The sequence below is a fragment of the Nothobranchius furzeri genome, chromosome 12, assembly GCF_043380555.1.
Source record: "Nothobranchius furzeri strain GRZ-AD chromosome 12, NfurGRZ-RIMD1, whole genome shotgun sequence".
Classification (NCBI taxonomy): domain Eukaryota; kingdom Metazoa; phylum Chordata; class Actinopteri; order Cyprinodontiformes; family Nothobranchiidae; genus Nothobranchius; species Nothobranchius furzeri.
In genome coordinates this window covers 12,738,975-12,758,951 of record NC_091752.1, presented here as the reverse complement: position 1 = coordinate 12,758,951, position 19,977 = coordinate 12,738,975, and the positions used below count along the sequence as shown (strand labels likewise).

The window sequence follows — 19,977 nt, the reverse complement described above, 5'->3', positions numbered from 1 at the left end:
ACGTTTACGGATCAGAACGGTGTGCATACACCTTTTTTAATCTGTGCAAAATCCGATTCAGGCGACGTTTGGGAGAAATTTGGTTTAGATTGCATTAAAGATTTTATTATGCAGATGCGTCGTCCTAAATTCAGCAATTATACATTTGTTGCACACAATGCGCGCGGATTTGATGCTTATATAATTTTGAGAGCTATGTGTCAATTAAAAATTGTTCCCAAAAATATACTCATGCAAGGCTGTAAAATCCTGAGTTTTCACGATCCAGATTTCGGGTTGAGATTCATTGATTCCTTAAGTTTTCTCATGATGAAATTAGCTAACCTTCCAGCTGCTTTGGGCTTTACAGATAAAACTAAAGGTTATTTTCCTCACAGATTTTCATCGCTTGAACATCTGAATTATAAAGGGCCTTATCCAGATGTCAGCCATTATGGGTTTGAACAAATGTCTCCGGAGCATAAAAAAATATTTTTAGAATGGTACACCGATGTGTCTAAACAGCAGCTGTTTGATTTCAGAAAGGAGGCCGTGTTTTATTGTAGAAACGATGTAGAAATTCTGCGTAAAGCATGCGGTATTTTCAGAGAGGAGTTTTTTAATGAAACAGGTATCGACCCGCTGAAATCTGTCACGATCGCTTCAGCTTGCATGCGCGTGTTTAGATCAAAATTCCTAAAACCAGACACATTAGCCATTCCTTGTCCGCTCGGCTATCGACCGCAACAAAAACCATTTTCAAGTTCAAGCATCGTGTGGCTGGAATGGGTTTCACGCAGTCAAAATTTAGACATTCAACACGCTTTAACGCCTTTGGGGGAGTATAAAGTGGGAGATTTTTATCTCGACGGATATGCTGTGATTTCAGGCGTCGAACAAGGGTTTGAGTATATGGGTTGTTTTTTCCACGGCTGTCCAAAATGTTTCTTACAGTCATCCATATGTCCTCTGAGAAAAATCACTTTTGGTGAAATTCATGACAAAACCGTTGAAAAGCTTCAGTCGTTGGAAACTGTGCATCGATTAAAAATGAATGTCATTTGGGAACATGATTGGCAGGAGATGGTAAAAACTGATCCGGACGTGAAACAGTTTGTCTCAAGATTTGACCCACCGCCAGCTCCTCTCTCACCTCGTGAAGCCCTGTATGGAGGCAGAACTTGTCCGGTTCGGCTGAGGCATTCGGCTCAGAGCGGTGAAAAAATCCACTATGTGGATTTTACGAGCCTGTACCCTTATGTAAACGCCACACAGACTTACCCCATAGGCCATCCCAAAATTCATGTTAAAAATTTCAGAGATCCAAGTCACTATTTTGGCTTGATTAAAGCTGTCGTTTTGCCACCCAGAAAACTGTTTTTCCCTGTTCTGCCTTTTAAAACATCCAAAGGTAAACTTGTTTTTACACTATGTCGCACATGCGCTGAAATGAATAATCAATCTGATTCTTGTTCACACAGCGCGTCTCAACGTGCTTTGACGGGGGTTTGGGTGAGTGTAGAGTTCAATTACGCTTTGGAGTCAGGTTACCATCTGGTGAAAATGATTGAAGTCTGGGATTTTGAGAAAAGCAGTAAAGATGTGTTCACAGGTTACATTAACACGTTTTTGAAGCAGAAACAACAAGCGTCTGGTTTTCCTGAAGGATTGATTGACGATGACTCGAAAAGAAAATACATTCAGGACTACAAACTTCATCAGGGAATACAATTAGATGAGTCTAAGATTCAGCACAATCCTGCTAAGCGTGCCATTTCAAAATTATGTCTCAATTCACTCTGGGGAAAGTTTGGTCAAAGAGATGATCTTGTACAAACCACATTTGTTCAAAAACCTGATGAATTTTTTGACATTCTGTTTTCAGGGAAACACAAAGTTAAATTCTTCAGCTTTGTCACTTCAGGAGCCGTTCTGGTGCAGCACAGTTTGACAGAAAAATGCCTAACGACTCCTGGCAGAAGCAACAACATATTTATCGCCGCTTTCACCACAACTTATACCAGATTGAAATTATTAAATGCGTTGAACAAACTGGGAAATCGCGTCATTTATTACGATACAGATTCTATAATTTATTCTGTCAAAGAGAATGAGTGTGTTTTACCAACAGGACCGCTGCTGGGGGATTTAACCGATGAACTGCACGGCGATTCCATCACAGAATTTGCTTCATCCGGTCCAAAAACGTATGCTTACAAAACCCGGGACCGCCAGCAGGTGGTGCTAAAGGCTAAGGGTATCACACAGTCATTCATTTCATCTGATCACATCAATTTTGACAGCTTAGCGCTGCTGGTTGAGGGGTACGTGTCTGGAGAAAGGGGAAGATTTTTGCAAACTCGGCAGGAGATCGTCAAGAGAGATAAAAAAGGCCTCACTCTCTCGAATGTTTCATTTGTGAAAAGGTTTCGTGTGATTTTTGATAAGCGGAGGTTATTTGCTGACGGCAGTACAGAACCATTTGGGTATTAAAAATGGAAACTGATTTTGACGCTAGATTAAAATTGCCATTCAGTGCACAAATTGCTGGTCCGTCAGGCTGTGGAAAAACCTTTTTTGTAAAAAGTATTTTGGAAAATTGTATGCAATGTTTAACTGAAATGCCAGAAAACATCGTGTGGTTTTTTACATCTTATCAACCTATGTATGATGATCTTTGTAATAAAAGTATTCGATTCGTTCAAGGTCTCCTGCTTTCATTCGAGGATGATGATTTATTTCCATCGGGTCATAACCACTTGGTGATCTTGGATGACATGATGTCTCAAACGTCCAGCCATCCTGGAGTGCTAAAATTATTTACGCAGCTGAGACATCACAGAAATATGAGCGTCATTTTAATCACTCAAAATGTTTTTCATCAAGGAAAACATAGTCGTTCCATCAGCTTAAACACCAATTATTTGATTTTGTTTAAAAACCCTCGAGACAAATTGCAAATCAATGTTTTAGCAAATCAAATATATCCTACCCAAAAAAGATATTTCATGGAGAGTTTTCAAGACGCTACGTCAGAACCGTACGGTTATTTAATTGTGGATTTAAAAGCGGAAACGCCAGAATCTTTCCGTCTCCGTACGGGTTTACTTCCGGATCAGCTCACTGCGGTGTATTTGTCTAAAACAGAGCCATGTCAGCCCGGATAAAACGCAACGCCAAGATTCTACGTGCTTTGTCACGTATGAAGCCTCGCCAACGTCGGGAGTTTTTAAAAGGGTGCTCCGAGGACGTTCTGAAGGCTTTGTGCGAGATAGCTTTAAACGTGATCAAAGGAAATATACGTCTGTCGCCGCGTCAATTTCAAAAGTTGTCTAAAAGCAGAACGGTGCTCAGACAGTTGACTCATAACAAAACTAGCCTTTTTTAAAAAAAGAAGCTTTTAGTCGGCCAGAAAGGTGGATTTCTACCCATACTCTTAGCAGCCGCTGTGCCTCTGATCGGCGAACTGATAGGTGGCTTAATAAGGAAATAAACGATGGCTTCTCAAAAAATGTTTATGGTGACCCCCCAACAATTACGTCAGCTTGTTAAACCTACAATACGGGACGTGGCTGAAGAGAATCTTGACTCTGAAATGAAATTAATTATGCAGGAGACGGGATTAACGCCGTATGAGAAAATTAAAAAATACAATGCGCTGCTACAGCGTTATTTAAAGTTGATGAGAAGCGGATTACACGAAAGCGCACCTCCCACTGAACCGCCCACTGTGACGGCTGAGCCTACGTCAGCTGTAGAAACAGCAGCTGACACACTCATTAATGAAACGCTACAGAATCTTCCTGTACGCGGAAGAAAAAACGCCGAGTATCTGCTGAAAATGACACGATTAAACTGGACTCCGACGAGGGAATTTAAATATAAAGGCGATGTGCAGAAAGGATCGCACATCCTTGACTTGATTAAAAGCATCAGCAACCCGTTAAAAAAACATCCACAATCAGAACCGACGGGTTGGACTCCTTTCCTAAAAACTCTAGTAGAAAAAAATGTGCCCTTATCTATCGTGTCCAATCCGCTAGCGAAACGTCAGATTACGCAACTCAGGAACGGAGGGGCTGTACTTCCGGATTCTGAAGACGTTTTGAAGAAAAAAAAGAAAAAACCGAGGAGAAATATCATTTTATCACCAAGCTGGAGCGATGTCCCCACTTTGAAGAAATGGATCAGCTTTACACCTTAACTCTCTTGTTTGTTCAATAAAACTTTATTCAAAACAAATTTCACAGTCCGTGACATTCTTTAAACATTTCAAGAGTACAATTCACCTGTGTGAAGTATACATCATGACGTTTGATGCAATTTGAAAATTTTTTAACAAAATGATAAACCATAGCATCATTTTTATCTACATTTTTATGATATTTAGACAGAATTTGTTTCAGAGAAAGTCCACAAGCCTTATGACACAGGAAAAAAACACAATGCTGGCCACAATGGTCGGATGCAAAACTCTGTAGCTGACGATCCTGATATTGTATTCTTGAACAACGTTCTGTTAGAAAATTCAGGATGTTTTCAGGGTAATATTTAAATTCAGGCGATAGACCGTAAGAGTCAAAAAATGTTCCGAGGCCATTTTGTTCCACAGCTAGCGCCAACCAGTGTTCACCGGGTAAATGGACAGGATGAGTGTTTACCACAAAGTAGGCCGGTAGTCGAATGTTTTTTGGGACGGTAGACAGCTGATCAGACGCGTACACGCCACCAAAATAATCTCCCAGCAGGCTCGATAATATGCCGTCCAATTCGTGATTATCCATTAATAATAATCCACCAATACCTCTCTCTTTGAGTTTATCTCCAGAATGGAGTCGTAACACGCATACACAATGAGTGTAGCCGTGGCTCTCAGAGGTTCTCCAAAGCGCATCTCCATCCTCAGGTTGCCGGTGGAAACGGTTGAAAGCGCCTCCGAGTCATCCGCTGTGTTCAGATTAAAGGCAAAGAGTGTATACCCCTGTTGATATTCCAACCTATTAATCGATAGAGGCAAATCTTTCAATTGTCTTGAAGTGGCTGTAAACAGATTATAAAATTCTCTGACCGATGTTCCCTGGTAAAAAGTAGGTTGGAAGGCTTTCGATGGAATCTGTTTTCCGTCTCTGGACAACGCCAGATATTCCACATTCATGTGGCGAAAATTAAAAGGCGAAAGATCTCGACGTCCTGTGTAAGCTTCGTGATCCACTAATCCTAAAACAATATATTTAGGAATGGCGCCAAGAAAGAGGTTCTCCAGATTACATATCCTCGAATTTTGTGGAATGGAATAAGTTTTGACGGTCACGCGTGAGAGCGGGTACATGGCGTTTGCTTTTAGTAAAGCAGACTCGTGACCCAAACGTACGGCGGGTGAAATATTAACTTTCTTCACAAAAAGCGATGCACCTAGCAGTTTCAGCTTGTAGGTGGAATCACGCGCCCCCATCAGGCAAAAAGCATCACACGCGCGTGTCAGTTTAATTCTGAGATCGACAGAATTTAAAAGAAGTCTTTCACAGAAAAATATATCAGAATGCAGGGGTCCTATCAGATCCACTTCTCTGGAGTTTTCTGTAAAAGTCGCTCGTTGATTAAGGCCTAAATTGCGTCCGTTAATTACAACGGCGGAATCGTGCGCACCTGCGGTGTCTTTGAAGAACAATCCCGCGCTGAATTGAGAATTCAAACTCGCTTCAGAAAAGTTCAGCAGGGTTTCGATGATCGCTCTGTAGGGGTGCGTGGCGCTGGACTGTGAAATCAGACGATCGCCGAGAACCACGTCACATTGTGAGAAAATCGTGTTTATCGGGTAATTAATCAGACCGGTGGCAGCACCATCATCTAGCGGGCTGCCGTCATCGTTTGTAATTTTCACCCGCAAAAATAGAAGAGTGTCCTTTAAATCCAAATATTTTTCTCCATCTCCGGGGACAAAAAATTCTACAGGCCCGCCGTCCGTCAGGGCCGCTATGGGTAAAATTTCACTGTAGATCTTATCTTCGATAGACAACTGCGTCATGGGTACGGTGAAGAGATCCAGTTCACTCAGCGTACATTCTGACGATTTGCTGTGGAGCAGTGACATGATTAAAAAATATCAGAGCCCGTCTGACGAGACTTCTTCCTCTTTTGCTTGCGTTTAGAAACTGGAGCTTTGATGCCTCGGTCGCTTCGTGATGTAGATGTCTTTAAACGCCTGCCGGGGGGTCTTTTGCGAACACGCCTCGACAGAACCATGAGGCCTGACCCCTCTTGGGCATTAGGGTCATTGATTTTACCGACGGCTCTCGTCAACACATCTGACACGATTCCTGTAGCGGCCTTTTTGAGATGCGGTTTAGCCAGAGCAAATCCTTTTTTAACAAAAGGTGATATGAATCGAAACAGTCTTGAAAATATCGATCCAAAGCCACGTCCGTACATATAAGGAACACCGCTAAAACCTGGTAAACCATGACCGGCCTGAGTGACGTAATAATTGATAAAACGGTTGGGATCGTTTCTCTGCAGGTGATAAATCATGTCTGCAAGACGTACGAGCGTAACTGACTCTCTCACCCTGTTTCACGAGCGTTATATTATTGTATTTCTCTGATGTGCGGGCCTGAAATGAAGCCTCACCGTTGTTTTTCCGTATAAGAAGTGAATCGGCTCATTCTGATCAGATTTTATTTCGATATGAATGCTTTCTATATGATTCGTAGAAACGCTGATGTAATCCACAGGATTAAACACATGAGTGACCGTGTGACCGAAGGTCCCTTCAACTTTCACCGTAAGTAATAAAGGCGCAAAGACGTCCCCGACCAACTGCTCGGTCACGACATCCGTGTAGCAGTAAAACTGATATAGACCGCCTGTTAAATCGGGTGGGTGAGGCGCCGATTTGATCGGTTCATCGAGGCCTGAAGTACCTTCAGGCGTCAACCACTCACCCGCGTTGAAACCTAACAGATAGGCCAGAGGCGCTAAAAATCTAAATTCTATTTCATCACCGATCTGATATTTGAGAATGGGATCGGGGAATCTGTGAATGAGATAGAAATCAGGATCAATCTTTCTCATAGCAGTCTCACATTCCATTCTAAGTGTTTGGATAGCTTTATAATATCCGGGAGTAATCGGAGCTCTGTTGATTTTCTTAGGTTCTTTCACTCGTCGCCATTCAACAAACGCACGATCGTTCGGTAAATTAAACCACGAGTGCACGTAAGTGATTTCAGACAGTCCCACTTGCCACCTGCCATTGAGATTTATGTGACGGGCTAGATCGGTTCTGTAACTGGCAATCGTGTTATTTTTAAACACTTCGTTACTGGCGTTAGAGGGCAATGTGATATAAAAACCCTCCTCTTGTCTCAGATCCATTTTTTATTGTATCTGTTTTTTTAAACGTCGTGCAGGTCTGAGGCTTTAATCCAACTGGAAAATTTTTGAGGCCAGCCAAGCCATTTAACAAAAACTTGCTTCTGGCCTCTGTAAGTTCTGCGCTTTAAAATTTTTTCAACGTGGAAGGATCGTTCGGTCGATAAGTTTACTTTCTGCAATTCGGGTTCATAAAATGACCCTTCAATTTTTTCCCCATCAAAATCTTTGAGTTTATAAACCGGCGGTGCTCGATGAAGACACTGGTCCACTGTGAACAGCTCGTGCGTGAAACTCTGCTCATATTTTTTATCAAAAACACATCTGAGTTTGGAAATTCTCACAACGTTAAACTTCATTTTCTTTGCAGGCTTCGGTGCGGTGGTCCCGTAAAGGTTGCGAAACACTTGCCATTGATTTTCCGTGTTAACTTCAAAGGGGGCCATTTTGATAGAAGTGTGGTAGCTATGATTATAACCTTTCACCAAATCTTGAATCACATCTATGTAGCGATGGGTGTTTTTGGCTGTGAAATATCTCCACATTCTACCTTTTAGAGTCCTGTTAAATCTCTCCACAACGCTGGCCTTTACGCTGCTGGCTGTGGCAAAATGCACAATTTCGTGTTTCTTCATGAGGGCTTCAAATTTCTTATTAAAAAATTCTTTACCGGAATCCGTTTGCAATTTTTTAGGGACACCGCTGTCTTTCAAAACTGAAGCAAAAGCTTCTGTAACATCTTTCCCCGATTTGTTTTTCAGGGCTCGTACATAGGCTTTCTTTGAAAATACATCTATGACGGTTAATAGGTAATTAAAGCCGTCGTTTGATTTTGACAAGGCCTGCATGTCGCATAAGTCAGCTTGAAACTGTTTTAGCGGCCCTGAGACAAAAACCTTATTTCTCGGAAAATGAACTCTTGCAGGTTTGTGAAGTGTATAGGCGTCTTGTTCTGAGAGAAAATCGCGAGCCTTATCCGATTAAACTTTCTCCCCAATATCTTGTTGTAAACCGGTTCTAAACCTTTCCACACCACCGTAACTACCCTGATGTTCTGGTGTAAAATAAACCTTTTTCATTACCTCCTCCATCTCTGATGAATGGTTGGCAAAAATGATGCATAATTGTTTTCATTAGTTCTTTTTATTTCATAAATTGTACACACAATCTAATCAGAACTAAAATCTAATGACGCTACCGTCAGAAATAAAATCTAATCATATTGTAAAAAACAGCAGTCATCAAATATAATCACACAGTCTAATCATACTGTAAAAACAGCAGTCGTCAAATATAATGAATAAAATCACACAGTCTAATCATACTGTCGTCAAATATAATCTAAACACTAGTCAGAACTAAAAACAGTCGTCAAATATAATGAATAAAATCACACAGTCTAATCTAAACACTAGTCAGAACTAAAATCTAATCATACTGTCGTCAAATATAATAATAAAGTTGTAGAAGAGACCCTCCGCAGCTCGCTCACTCCATCACCACCCCGGACAGTGCGTCCAGGTCAGCTTTGGACAGGCGATCGTACACCGGAAAAATGTCTTTGTGAATGGGCATCACAGCCCTGAATCCGTGCAGCTGCGTCACAGCCATGGTGAACAGAATCTCAGTGTCCAGAGGCTGGAAGCCGTGCAGACTGAGAAAACTTTGAAGAGCCGGAATCAGTTTAGGTGTTAAAACCCTGCGAATAATGTCCGTAAAGTGAAAATCGTAAAATAATTCATTTTCAGCTACGTAAAGACATTCGTGTTGCCGTTGACTGGGGTGATCGATCTTGCATCCGTGGCAGATGGTTGGTAAGTGAGCTTTGATCGCCATGTTGACCAAGTGAAGAAGACCCATTTTCACACGGTCTACTTTGTCTTCTGAAAACACCCAGTCAGGCAGACGGTGAGGCTCCTCATCGGTGCTCTGGATGTCGAGGGGTTGCACATCCTCCTCCTCATGACCTGGCGGCTGCTCAGGGTTTGATGTCACCAAAGGTGGATCAGCCCCGTCGACCCAGGGCCTGAATGGTACGTTCTCCGGAACCTCCATGATGGTGGGGAGTCGTGACAGGTTATCCTCTGGAAAACACGGTGGCGCCGATGCGGGCCTCGGACTGCCGTTGTATCTCGGCGGTGGTGGTGATGGTAGCGATCTGGACCTCGGACTGGTGTTGTATCTCGGTGGTGATGAATCCGTTAGTACCCAGCTCGGTGGTGGGCTCCAAAGGTCTTTAAGGGTCGTCTGATTGTAGAACCCCATCATGCTGATGCCTTAGATCGTCTGGATGAAATGGTTTCTAACTGTAAGCTCTTTATAACTAGTGCTGGGTGGGGGGCGTGGTATGATGATGCAACCTCCTCCTCCTCCTCCTAAGGCAGGTCTTAGAACTCCAGCTTTTTTCGCACTGTCAGAATGTCGTTCCAACAGCGGCTGGTACGAAAAAGTGAAGTAATACGATCCTCCACTTCATTTATTTTTTCACACCAGGCTTCGAAAGGTACAACCTGTAGAAGGCGGTAAATTCCGCATACAGAATGCACATTCTCCAGCATGGTTTTTGACAGCGGCGTATCCACGCTCTCTTCTTTCACTTTTTGAGTTGAAGTTGAAGCGTCGGATGTAGTAGGCACCTCTTCCTCGTGGCTTGGTGCTTCATGCATCTCCTCGTGGTTCATCATTTTTTCTTAGAGCTCGGCTTTTCACCATTCGGACAGATCTGAGCTTTTAAAGAGTTATACACAATAGGATTACACTCAGAAGGGAGGGGGGCTGTGGGAACCGCTGGGTAACACAATAAGAAACTTCACACGCCATTACACACATTAGCCTAGGACGTGGGGAATCATGGACATCTGGACACGTTCAACAATACGCCATTGATGATGCGGCGTGGGGGGTCTAGGCCATCTGGACGATCAACAATACACATGTCCATTTGATTAATGATACGGAAGGGGGGGCAAAGATTGAACAATACACCTGTCCATTTGATTAATGATAGGAAGGGGGGGCAAGGTCAAGGGTCAAATGAACAATAGGACTGAAAGGTCAGAAAGGTCAAAGAACAATAGACCTGTCAAAATGTTTGACGAAAGGTATCTTATAATTCTCTCTGTAATCACTTACAAAACGTTACAATAATAATGTACTGCCTTGATGTGTGTACCTGTAATCCTGTAATTATTTTCTTCTTCCTTTTCTCCGAGTGTTTGTGCTGCTGAAACAAGTGAATTTCCCACTGTGGGATTAATATAGTTTATTCTATTCTATTCTATTCTATATCATCCAACTGGGTCAGATAGGACAGTCTCCAGATCACAGGTGTGAAGAGGCTCACCTGTAGTCCCCCTTGTTGTTACTGACTCTGTCTGCTGGGCAGTAGGTAGCTGGCGTCTCCACGACAACAATCTCCATTATTCTGGAGGTGTTTCCTCTGGAACTGGTCACCAGACACTCCCAGCTGCCCGCGATAACCGTGTTAATGTTGGACAAGATCACCTCACTGTGGAGAACAGAAGCATGTGGTTTTAGTTTTATCTGCAGAAATGTTGTCGATGAAAACAACAACTTCATCAACGACTTTTAGGTTCACATGAAACCTTCTGTAACTCCAGGAAATGTCTTAATAAGTCTGACCCTGGAAAAACGGTGTTGTGTGTGTGTGTGTGTGTGTGTGTGTGTGTGTGTGTGTGTGTGTGTGTGTGTGTGTGTGTGTGTGTGTGTGTGTGTGTGTGTGTGTGTGTGTGTGTGTGTGCGTGCGTGTGTGTGTGTGTGTGCATGTGTCTGCTTATCTTTCCTACTCTGTCAAAGGGGTCTTTATCGCTGGATTGAATGATGGAGGATGAAACAATGGCGATGCACCAGGAAAACTCTCTAAGCTTTAATTGATTTACGATGAGGAGGAGTGAGCGGTAGGTCTAATAATGACCATGGAGATACTTCCGTTTGAAGAGTGTCAGCTGTTAAGGTTTGGCGTCTGTTTCAGTTTTAGTGAAACTGAGTTTTCTTCTGAACTAAAGAGTAACTAGATGTTATCGTGGGATTAAGATACATCTCTAATTATGAGCGAGGCATCATAAACCACTTTAAACAGTAACGGACTTCTTTAGCAGAGCTTTAACAACGTCTTAATCATTTCAGCTCTAGGACAAACATTGCTTTTTATTCCAGATTTCAGCTTTTTTTTGTGTCTCCACACCTGCAAGGTTCATTTATTTATTTATTTTTATTCATGTGTCATCAACCAGCTCATGTTCAGAAAGCACAATCTTCTGATACCCCCACTTCCAGAAAATCAGATCAATCGACAGACTGAATAAACAAAGAAATTACTCATTGGATGAACACAGTTTGATGGCAGGTTTTCCACATAAACATGAGTAGGATGAACTCAATACAAAAGCCATTCATGAAATTTTAATTTATTAAATTAGTCCCACTAAATTTTATTTGATACATTGAAATAATTTTAACTCCTCCTTGAACCGTCACCTTATCGTGGTGGAGGAGTTTGAGTGACCTAATGATCCTAGGAGCTATGTTGTCTGGGGCACTTTGTGTCCCTGGTAGGGTCTCCCATGACAAATTGGTCTTAGGTGAAGGGCGAGACAAAGAAAGGTTCAGAGGATCTTTCATGAATATGCAATCAAAGAGTTGGAAAACCCGGCCCGGAGGATTACCGGGGTCCCACCCTGGAGCCAAGCCTGGGGTTGGGGCCCGTGAGCGAGTGCCTGGTGCCCGGGCTTTCGCCCATGGGGCCCGGCCGGGCCCAGCCCGAACCGGATACATGGGCTCATCCAACTGTGGACCCTCCACCCGCAGGAGGAACATGAAGGGTCCGGTGTAGTGTGGATCGGGTGGCAGACCGAGGCGGGAGCCTTGGCGGTCCGATCCCCAGACAACAAAACTGGTTTTTGGGACATGGAACGTCACCTCGCTGGCGGGGAAGGAGCAAGAGCTTGTGGCAGAGGTTGAGCAGTACTGGCTAGATATAGTCGGACTCACCTCGACACAAACCATTGGCTCTGGAACCCAAGTCCTTGAGAGAAGTTGGACACTCTCCTTTGCTGGAGTTGCTCCGGGTGAGAGGCGGAGGGCTGGGGTTGGCTTTTTGTTAGCCCGAAGACTCTCCCTGTGTGTTGGGGTTTACCCCGGGGGACAAGAGGGTAGCTTCCCTGTGCATTCGGGTCAGGGAACGGGCCCTGACTGTTGTTTGTGCTTATACGCCAAATATCAGTTCAGAGTACCTACACTTTTTGGAGTCCCTGGGACGAGTGCTAGATAGTGCTCCATCAGGGGACTCCATTGTCCTGCTGGGGGACTCAATGCTCACGTGGGCAATAACAGCATGACCTGGAGGGGTGTGATTGGGAGAAACCCTGATCTGAACTCGAGTGGTGTTTCGTTATTGGACTCCTGTGCAAGCCGTAGTTTGGCCATAATGAACACCATGTTCGAACATAAGGATGCCCATTGGTATACTTGGTATACTGCTATTTTTTTCACTTTTTGAGTATTTGTTATGATGTGTAACCATGGCAGCAAGCTAGTTGACAATCGGGAGCAGCTGATTAACATTGGGAAGGCTGAAATAATACCTCAACTGAAGCCACAAATCCCAAATGAGCTAAAACGCAAGAAGCGTGGGTGCAGAGCACACACACACACTGCCCCATCTCTTGCTGGAAATGTCACCACTGACAATCGGGAGCAGCTGATTAACATTGGGAAGGCTGAAATAATACCTCAACTGAAGCCACAAATCCCAAATGAGCTAAAACGCAAGAAGCGTGGGTGCAGAGCGGGAGCAAAACGGAGACAGAGAAAGAGGAAATTAAAACCATCTAGAAAGAGGAAATTAAAACCATCTCTTCCATCGATCATAATGGGCAATGTGAGATCACTGGCCAACAAGATGGATGAACTCCAAGTTCTTTCAAGGACTCAGCCAGAGTTTCGGCAGTGCAGTGTTATGCGTTTCACTGAGACGTGGCAGCAGGACCATATCCCCGATTCCAGCGTCTCTCTGCCAGGATTCCGGACTGTACGGGCAGACATAAATTTGAAGAGGAGCGGGGAAAGAAAAGGAGATAGAGTGGCAGTGCTTTTCAACAACAGATGGTGCCATCCATGTCATGTTTCAGTGAAATGTCGTCTCTGCAGCCCAGATGTTGAACTCTTGGCAGTAAGTTGTCGCCCATATTATTTGCCAAGAGAGTTCACTAGTGTTGTCTTGGCAACTGTTGATTTTCTACCTTCAGCCATTGCTGAAAGTTCATGTGATGCCATCAGTTTCATTGTTGCTAAAGTGCAAACCCAGCACCCCAATGCATTTGTGGCTATATCTGGTGATTTTAATCAGGCCTCGCTCTCTGCTACACTTCCAACAGTTTGTCAGCTGCTCCACCAGAGAAAACAAGACATTGGATTTGTGTTATGCAAATGTAAAGGATGCATACATGTCCAAAACAAGACCTCCTCTGGGACAATCAGATCACAATCTATTTTTTCTCTGCTCAGAATACAAACCACTTGTTCAGAGGCAACCTTTGACAAGAAGAACTATGAGAAAATGGTCACAGGACGCTGAAGAAGCCCTGCAGGGTTGTTTTGAGACCACAGATTGGATGACTCTCTGCCAAGGATATGAAGAGGACATCAATGCCATGACTGGATGTGTCACTGACTACATAAACTTCTGTGTGGACAACATCATACCCACCAGAACAGTGAGATGCTTCACTAATAAAAAAAACCCTGGATCACCAGTGAACCGAAGAATCTGCTAAATGAGAAAAAAAGAGTCTTCAAGGAGGGAAACAAGGAATTATTGGGTATACAGAAGCAACTGAAGATCAAGATCAGAGACAGCAAGGAGGCATACAGGAAGAAGCTGGAGAACAAACTACAGAGGAACAATATTAGAGATGTCTGGTCAGGGATGAAGAAGATCACAGGCTTCAAGCAGAGGAAGGATTGTACAGATGGCAGCCTGGACACAGCCAATGAACTGAACAAGTTCTTCAATAGGTTCAGTTCAGAAACAAACCCAGCATCATCCTCACCTGTCCTCAGCCAATCAGACATCCCATCCTCCTCTGATCCAACATTTTCCTATCGTACGCCAGCTCTTTTGTCCTCTAACACAGTCATGGACTCTTCTGTTTCTATAAATCTGTCTTCAACCAAGTCAGGAGATGCTGCTGCCCCATTTACCTCCCCCTCCCACCTATCTGTCTCTAGATGTCAGGTGAAGAGGCAGCTGGAGAGACTAAACAGGAACAAGGCTGCAGGTCCAGATGGTGTCAGCCCCAGAGTACTTGAAGGCCTGTGCAGAGCAGCTCTGTGGGATTCGGCAGCACCTCTTCAACCTCAGCCTGGCCCAGGAGAAGGTTCCAGTCCTGTGGAAGACATCCTGCCTTGTTCAAGTTCCAAAAAAAAAAACTCACCCATTGGTCAAAAACGACTACAGACCAGCTGCCCTGACATCCCACATCATGAAGGTCCTGGAGAGACTCCTGTTGGTCCACCTGAAGAAGCAAACTAGGATATATCAGGACCCGCTGCAGTTTGCTAATCGCCATGGAGTTGGAGTTGAAGATGCCATCATCCAGCTGCTTCAACCAACCCACTGTCATCTGGACAAAGCAGGCATCACTGTCAGGGTCATGTTCTTTGATTTCTCCAGTGCATTTAACACAATCCAGCCTGATGTACTTTGCCAGAAACTCCAGAAGACACAGGTGGGGGCCTCAACTATCGCCTGGATTAAAGACTACCTGACAAACAGACCACAGTTTGTGAGGCTGAAGAACTGCACATCAAACCAGGCAATCAGTAACATTGGAGCACCACAGGGCACTGTACTCTCACCATTCCTTTTCACCCTGTACACCTCAGACTTCCAGTACAAATCAGAGACCTGGCATCTACAGAAATACTCAGATGACTCTGCAGTTGTCGGGTGTATCAGAGATGGACAGGAAGCTGAGTACAGAGAGCTGGTGGAGCGCTTTGTGGCATGGTGTGGAAACAATAATCTGACCTTGAATGTGAACAAAACAAAAGGAGATGATTTTAGACTTCAGAAGAAAACAGGGTGGAGTCAAACACTGTTTCCACCATGGGAGAAGAAGTGGAGGTGGTTGAGGAATACAAATACCTTGGAGTTCACCTGGACAACAGACTGGACTGGAGAAAGAACACCGAAGCCGTTTACAAGAAGGGACACAGTAGACTGCACCTCTTGAGGACGCTTAGGTCCTTCAATGTCTGTAGCAAGATGCTGCAGATCTTCTACAAATCTGTTGTTGAGATTGTAATTTCTTCAGCCATCGTCTGTTGGGGTAGTAGCATCAGAAGCAGGGACCTGAAAAGGCTCAACAGCCTAATAACAAAGGCTGGTTCTGTTCCGGGGACGACGCTGGAGGAGGTAATGCAAAGAAGGATTCTCCAGAGAATCAAGAAAATTATGGACAACCCTGAGCATTCTCTTCACAAGACTGTCCGACCACTGAAGAGTGTCTTCAGTCAGAGGCTTCTTCAGTTTCGCTGCAACACTGACCGCTACTGGAGATCCTTCCTGCCAACAGCCATTGTAATATACAATAACTCTTTGATGACTTGATTGTTATTATTATTATTCTGAGCTACTACAGCAATCAATTTCCCTCTGGGATTAATAAAGTATTTTTTAATTGAATTTCGAATTGAATCAAGATCCTGCTTCTGGTCTTTATGGCTTCGCATGGACAAGCACTAATATGCGTTGGTGATCTTCTCAGTCCCAGCTCTTTCCGCCTTTCCACTGATCCACTGAGTTCCCTCTCTCCAGTTCATTTTCTCTTTCCCTTTGCTCACATTTTCTCATCGCAATATTTGATTTGTACTTTTGGCCCATATTTTTTCACCATTTTCTTTTTATTGTTAAATCTTTTATGGTACACCAAATCTTTAAAAGGATGAGTTTCAGGGTGTTTGCAATCCTAACCCATAAATAAAAGCAGATGATCTCAGCTTCATCTCCTGATTTGTTTTCAAGTGAATTCGATATAAAAGACCACTGAAACCACTGAATACAAACTAAAACATTTACACCTTGTTTCCTCTAAATTACAGTTTACTGACCTGGAATGGATGCATGTGGAGTGTGGAAGGAAACTGGAGCACCAAAAGTTATTTTTTATCTCCTCTGATGTGAATTTCAAATCAAGGTGGAAATCTAAGCAAGAAAAGTGAGAAAGACAAGCAGAGGGGAGCGAACTGGAGGTGTTTTGGGACCGAACTGCATTCATGATGCCAATCTAGCAGAGAGGTAACCTGTTTACTCAGAAACATTTTCAAATGAGACCACGCTCTCATGGGAACTCGTCTCCACTGCTGCTTGTCTAGGAAGGAGAAAGAAAACACAAACAAGAGGATGTTGTTGTCATTGGCTGAAACAAACAGGAAGAGGATGACTTTCTGTGATGATCAGAAATCTGTGTTTGCAGAAATGCCCGTTTGTCCTTCCAGGTAAAGTTCTCCAATCAGACTGACCCCCCCCCCCCCCCCCCCCCCCCCCCCCCTTCAAGGAAGGACCTGTGTTAATAAATCACAATGTCCACTCAAACCATTAATTTATCTTATTTATTCAAGAAATAAATGTTAAGCACAATAAAAATGTATTCAATTATTGAGTCCAAAATTATTACAATAAAATATGTTTCTGCTGCTGAATATTTAAAAAGTGGTTTTTATCTCCAGTTTGTTGTGAATGAAAGTAAAAAATAAAATTCTAAAATAAATTTAGAAGCAGCATTTAAAATAACTAATGTGTTTCTCAGATCTCAGTTAGCGGTTTTGATGCATATAAAAAGATTAAAGGAACAATGCAAGGCATAGCCATAAGGACCAGTTACGTGTGACACCACAACATTTTCGTTCCCCAACTGGACATCCTTATCAAAATTTTCTGGAGGCACCCCTAGATGATGTCACATGAACACCCACATCACTGGCTGCCAGTCAACTTCAGGGTTGCTTTCAAGATCCTGGTTCTGGTCTTTAGGGCCTTACATGGTAAACGTCATAATGATGATTCCCACCACGAGTTAGTGAATTATCTGAGCCGTGGAGCACTAAACAAAGATGTAAGTTAAAGACAGGCGTTTCAATTGTGTGCTTATATTGTCTTTTATTGGGCATGCTCAGTAGCAGAGCTTTAGCTGAGTGAGGTCAAGCATGCAGTTATGGAGCGCTGCCCTGTTGCATTTCTCTCTAAACATGAATTGTCTGCAGAGGGAACCGTTACATCACTCCTGAACATGCGCCAACTGACTGAATGCTGGGAAGTGCAAGGTGAAATAGTCCCCCACCCCCACCACCACCACACACACACACACACACACACACACACACACACACACACTGCCCCATCTCTTGCTGGAAATGTCACCACTGAAAGCATTTCTCTGAGAGCCTGGTCACGTGTCCCTGGTGGACGAGGACACATGACTCTCTGAGCGGGGACGCTGGGAGAGCCTGTAGATGTGAAATAAATCACTCCACCTAGAGGAACCCAGACAAGCGGCGGCTCACACGAGCCACACACAAAGCTCTGACCTACATCCACGCTGACACTCCTCTATTGTGGAGCAGGACCCCGAGGACTCATTAGGAACATTTAGACGTTTGTTTACATAATGTGTCTTCTGAGCCTGTAAACTTCACTCTGTCCACACGTCTACTGAACGTTCCACAGTAGAGACATTTGAATTCCCACTGGAAGACCAGAATGGTGTTGTATTATGGAAATGTTTTAGTCTGGATGTTAAAAAGCAACAAAAGACGTTCCTGCCTAACCCTGACCCAACCAACAAACACAGGATAATCACTCTGATGCCTCGAGAACACAGGAACCCCCACTCCACAACCGGGCCGAGCCCCATCTCAGAACATTAGTGAACGTGATCCAACCTCGATGCGTCCTCCTTCAGCAGGTTACTGTTGCATTCTGGGATGCAGGAGGACACATCAGCAGCTGCTAGCTCACTAAAATAAGTTACTTAATGAATGACCTTTCAGTCGTGCACATGTCTGCTGCCCTCTGGTGGAGGAGCTATGGGTGGGAAGGGCCAATTTTAATTCTTCATCCTGGTGTGTTGTTTCTGGATATTATATAGTTGTCATAGTAATGTTATACAATAGATCAAATCAAATCAATCAAATCAAAGATACTTTATTAATCCCAGAGGGAAATTAGAGAAGGCTGGATAAATAAGATAAGGATAAATATACAAACATGTTATTATAATATTATTTCAAAGGATTAATTCATCATTGTTATTATGGAACTTGCTCCAGTGGCACAAACAGTTTTCCCTTGTTTTAGCAAATTTACACAAACAAAACAAAAAGAGTTGAAACTGGAGGATGAACTCAAAGTGAACGTGAACTAATCTGGTTTTCTGGCATTTCAATGAAAAAATGATGTCAACTAGAAAAAAGCAAAGAGATTTGCTGAATTTCAGATGGATCTTTGGAAAACTGTTCAGGAATGGGAAAAGGCCTGTAGTTGTACAGCACTTTCTTAGGGTTCTACCCCCCCCCCCCCCCCCCCCCCCCAAGGCGCTTCACAACACAACCAGTCATTCACCCGTTCACACGTTGGTGGGGATGAGCTACGATGTAGGCACAGCTGTCCTGGGGTGTACTGACAGAGGCGAGGCTTTCCAAACACCCTCTGACCACCACCAGAGGGTGGTGGAGTTGCTAATGCTAATGGTTAGCTTCTACTAGCCGAGACGTTCTCTGCTGTTTCCTGAACTAAACCAACAACAGCTTCCCCGTCGTGAGTCCAGTTGGGTGAGTCCATGAATGTTAAGTGACAGTGTGACGTAGATCTGTGAGGATTATCTAATCCTAGAGTTTCACCGTGTGTTTTTTATCAGAAGTTAATGCAGGAGATAGGTGTAGGAGACTATTTCATGCTCAGCCTGCATGAAGCTCTCAGAGTGACCCGTTAGAATCAGAATGAATCATTAAAAATATTTTTTTTCAGAAGGAAATAGCTTTTTTCTGAGAGAGAGAAGTGGGTTTTATATTAAACACAGATACGTTGGTAAATCCACTAACATCAAACACATGCAAATGAATGAAGAAGCAATGATACACTTTGCTCTTTCCTTTTGCCTTCAGGACTATTTCCAAACAGACTTTTTCTCATTGTCAGGAAGATTAGCCTGATTACAAATGAGAGGATTAGGAGATGCAGCCAGCGTGTCTGCTGCCGGGCTCTAACATGTTTGATTAATGAAACATGAACCACAGGCTGGTCCCACCAGTGGCACTGGGAGTATGGCCAGGCTCCATTACTCAGCAGGGCTTTGGCCCATGCTGCAGAACCATTAGGCCTCTTGGGGCCCATCTCTTTGCTGCTGCTCCATGTGAGCAACCCAAACAGACCACCTGCGCTCCAGAGTATCGGCCCTGATGACACATCACGGTGTGAAAATAAAAGGGGGAGATAAATGACGCAATTACGAAGGCAGAAACAAATAAAAGCAGATTTCATAATCCTTTGATGTTGGCCTAGAGGAGTCTCAACAGGAAATAGCTGAGAAAATAGCCACTAAACATTTT

At 43.6% G+C, this 19,977-nt stretch overlaps 1 protein-coding gene across 1 annotated transcript in view; it reads right to left on the bottom strand.

The window, feature by feature from the left end:
- Positions 1-10,567: 10,567 nt before the first annotated feature.
- LOC129161159 (adhesion G protein-coupled receptor A2-like) overlaps positions 10,568-19,977 on the bottom strand; it is a 113,216-nt gene continuing 103,806 nt past the window's right edge. The window contains exon 8 of the mRNA XM_054738226.2: positions 10,568-10,858. Coding sequence (XP_054594201.2) covers positions 10,690-10,858 — 169 coding nt within the window. The 3' untranslated portion in view covers positions 10,568-10,689. The remainder of the gene's footprint in view (positions 10,859-19,977) is intronic.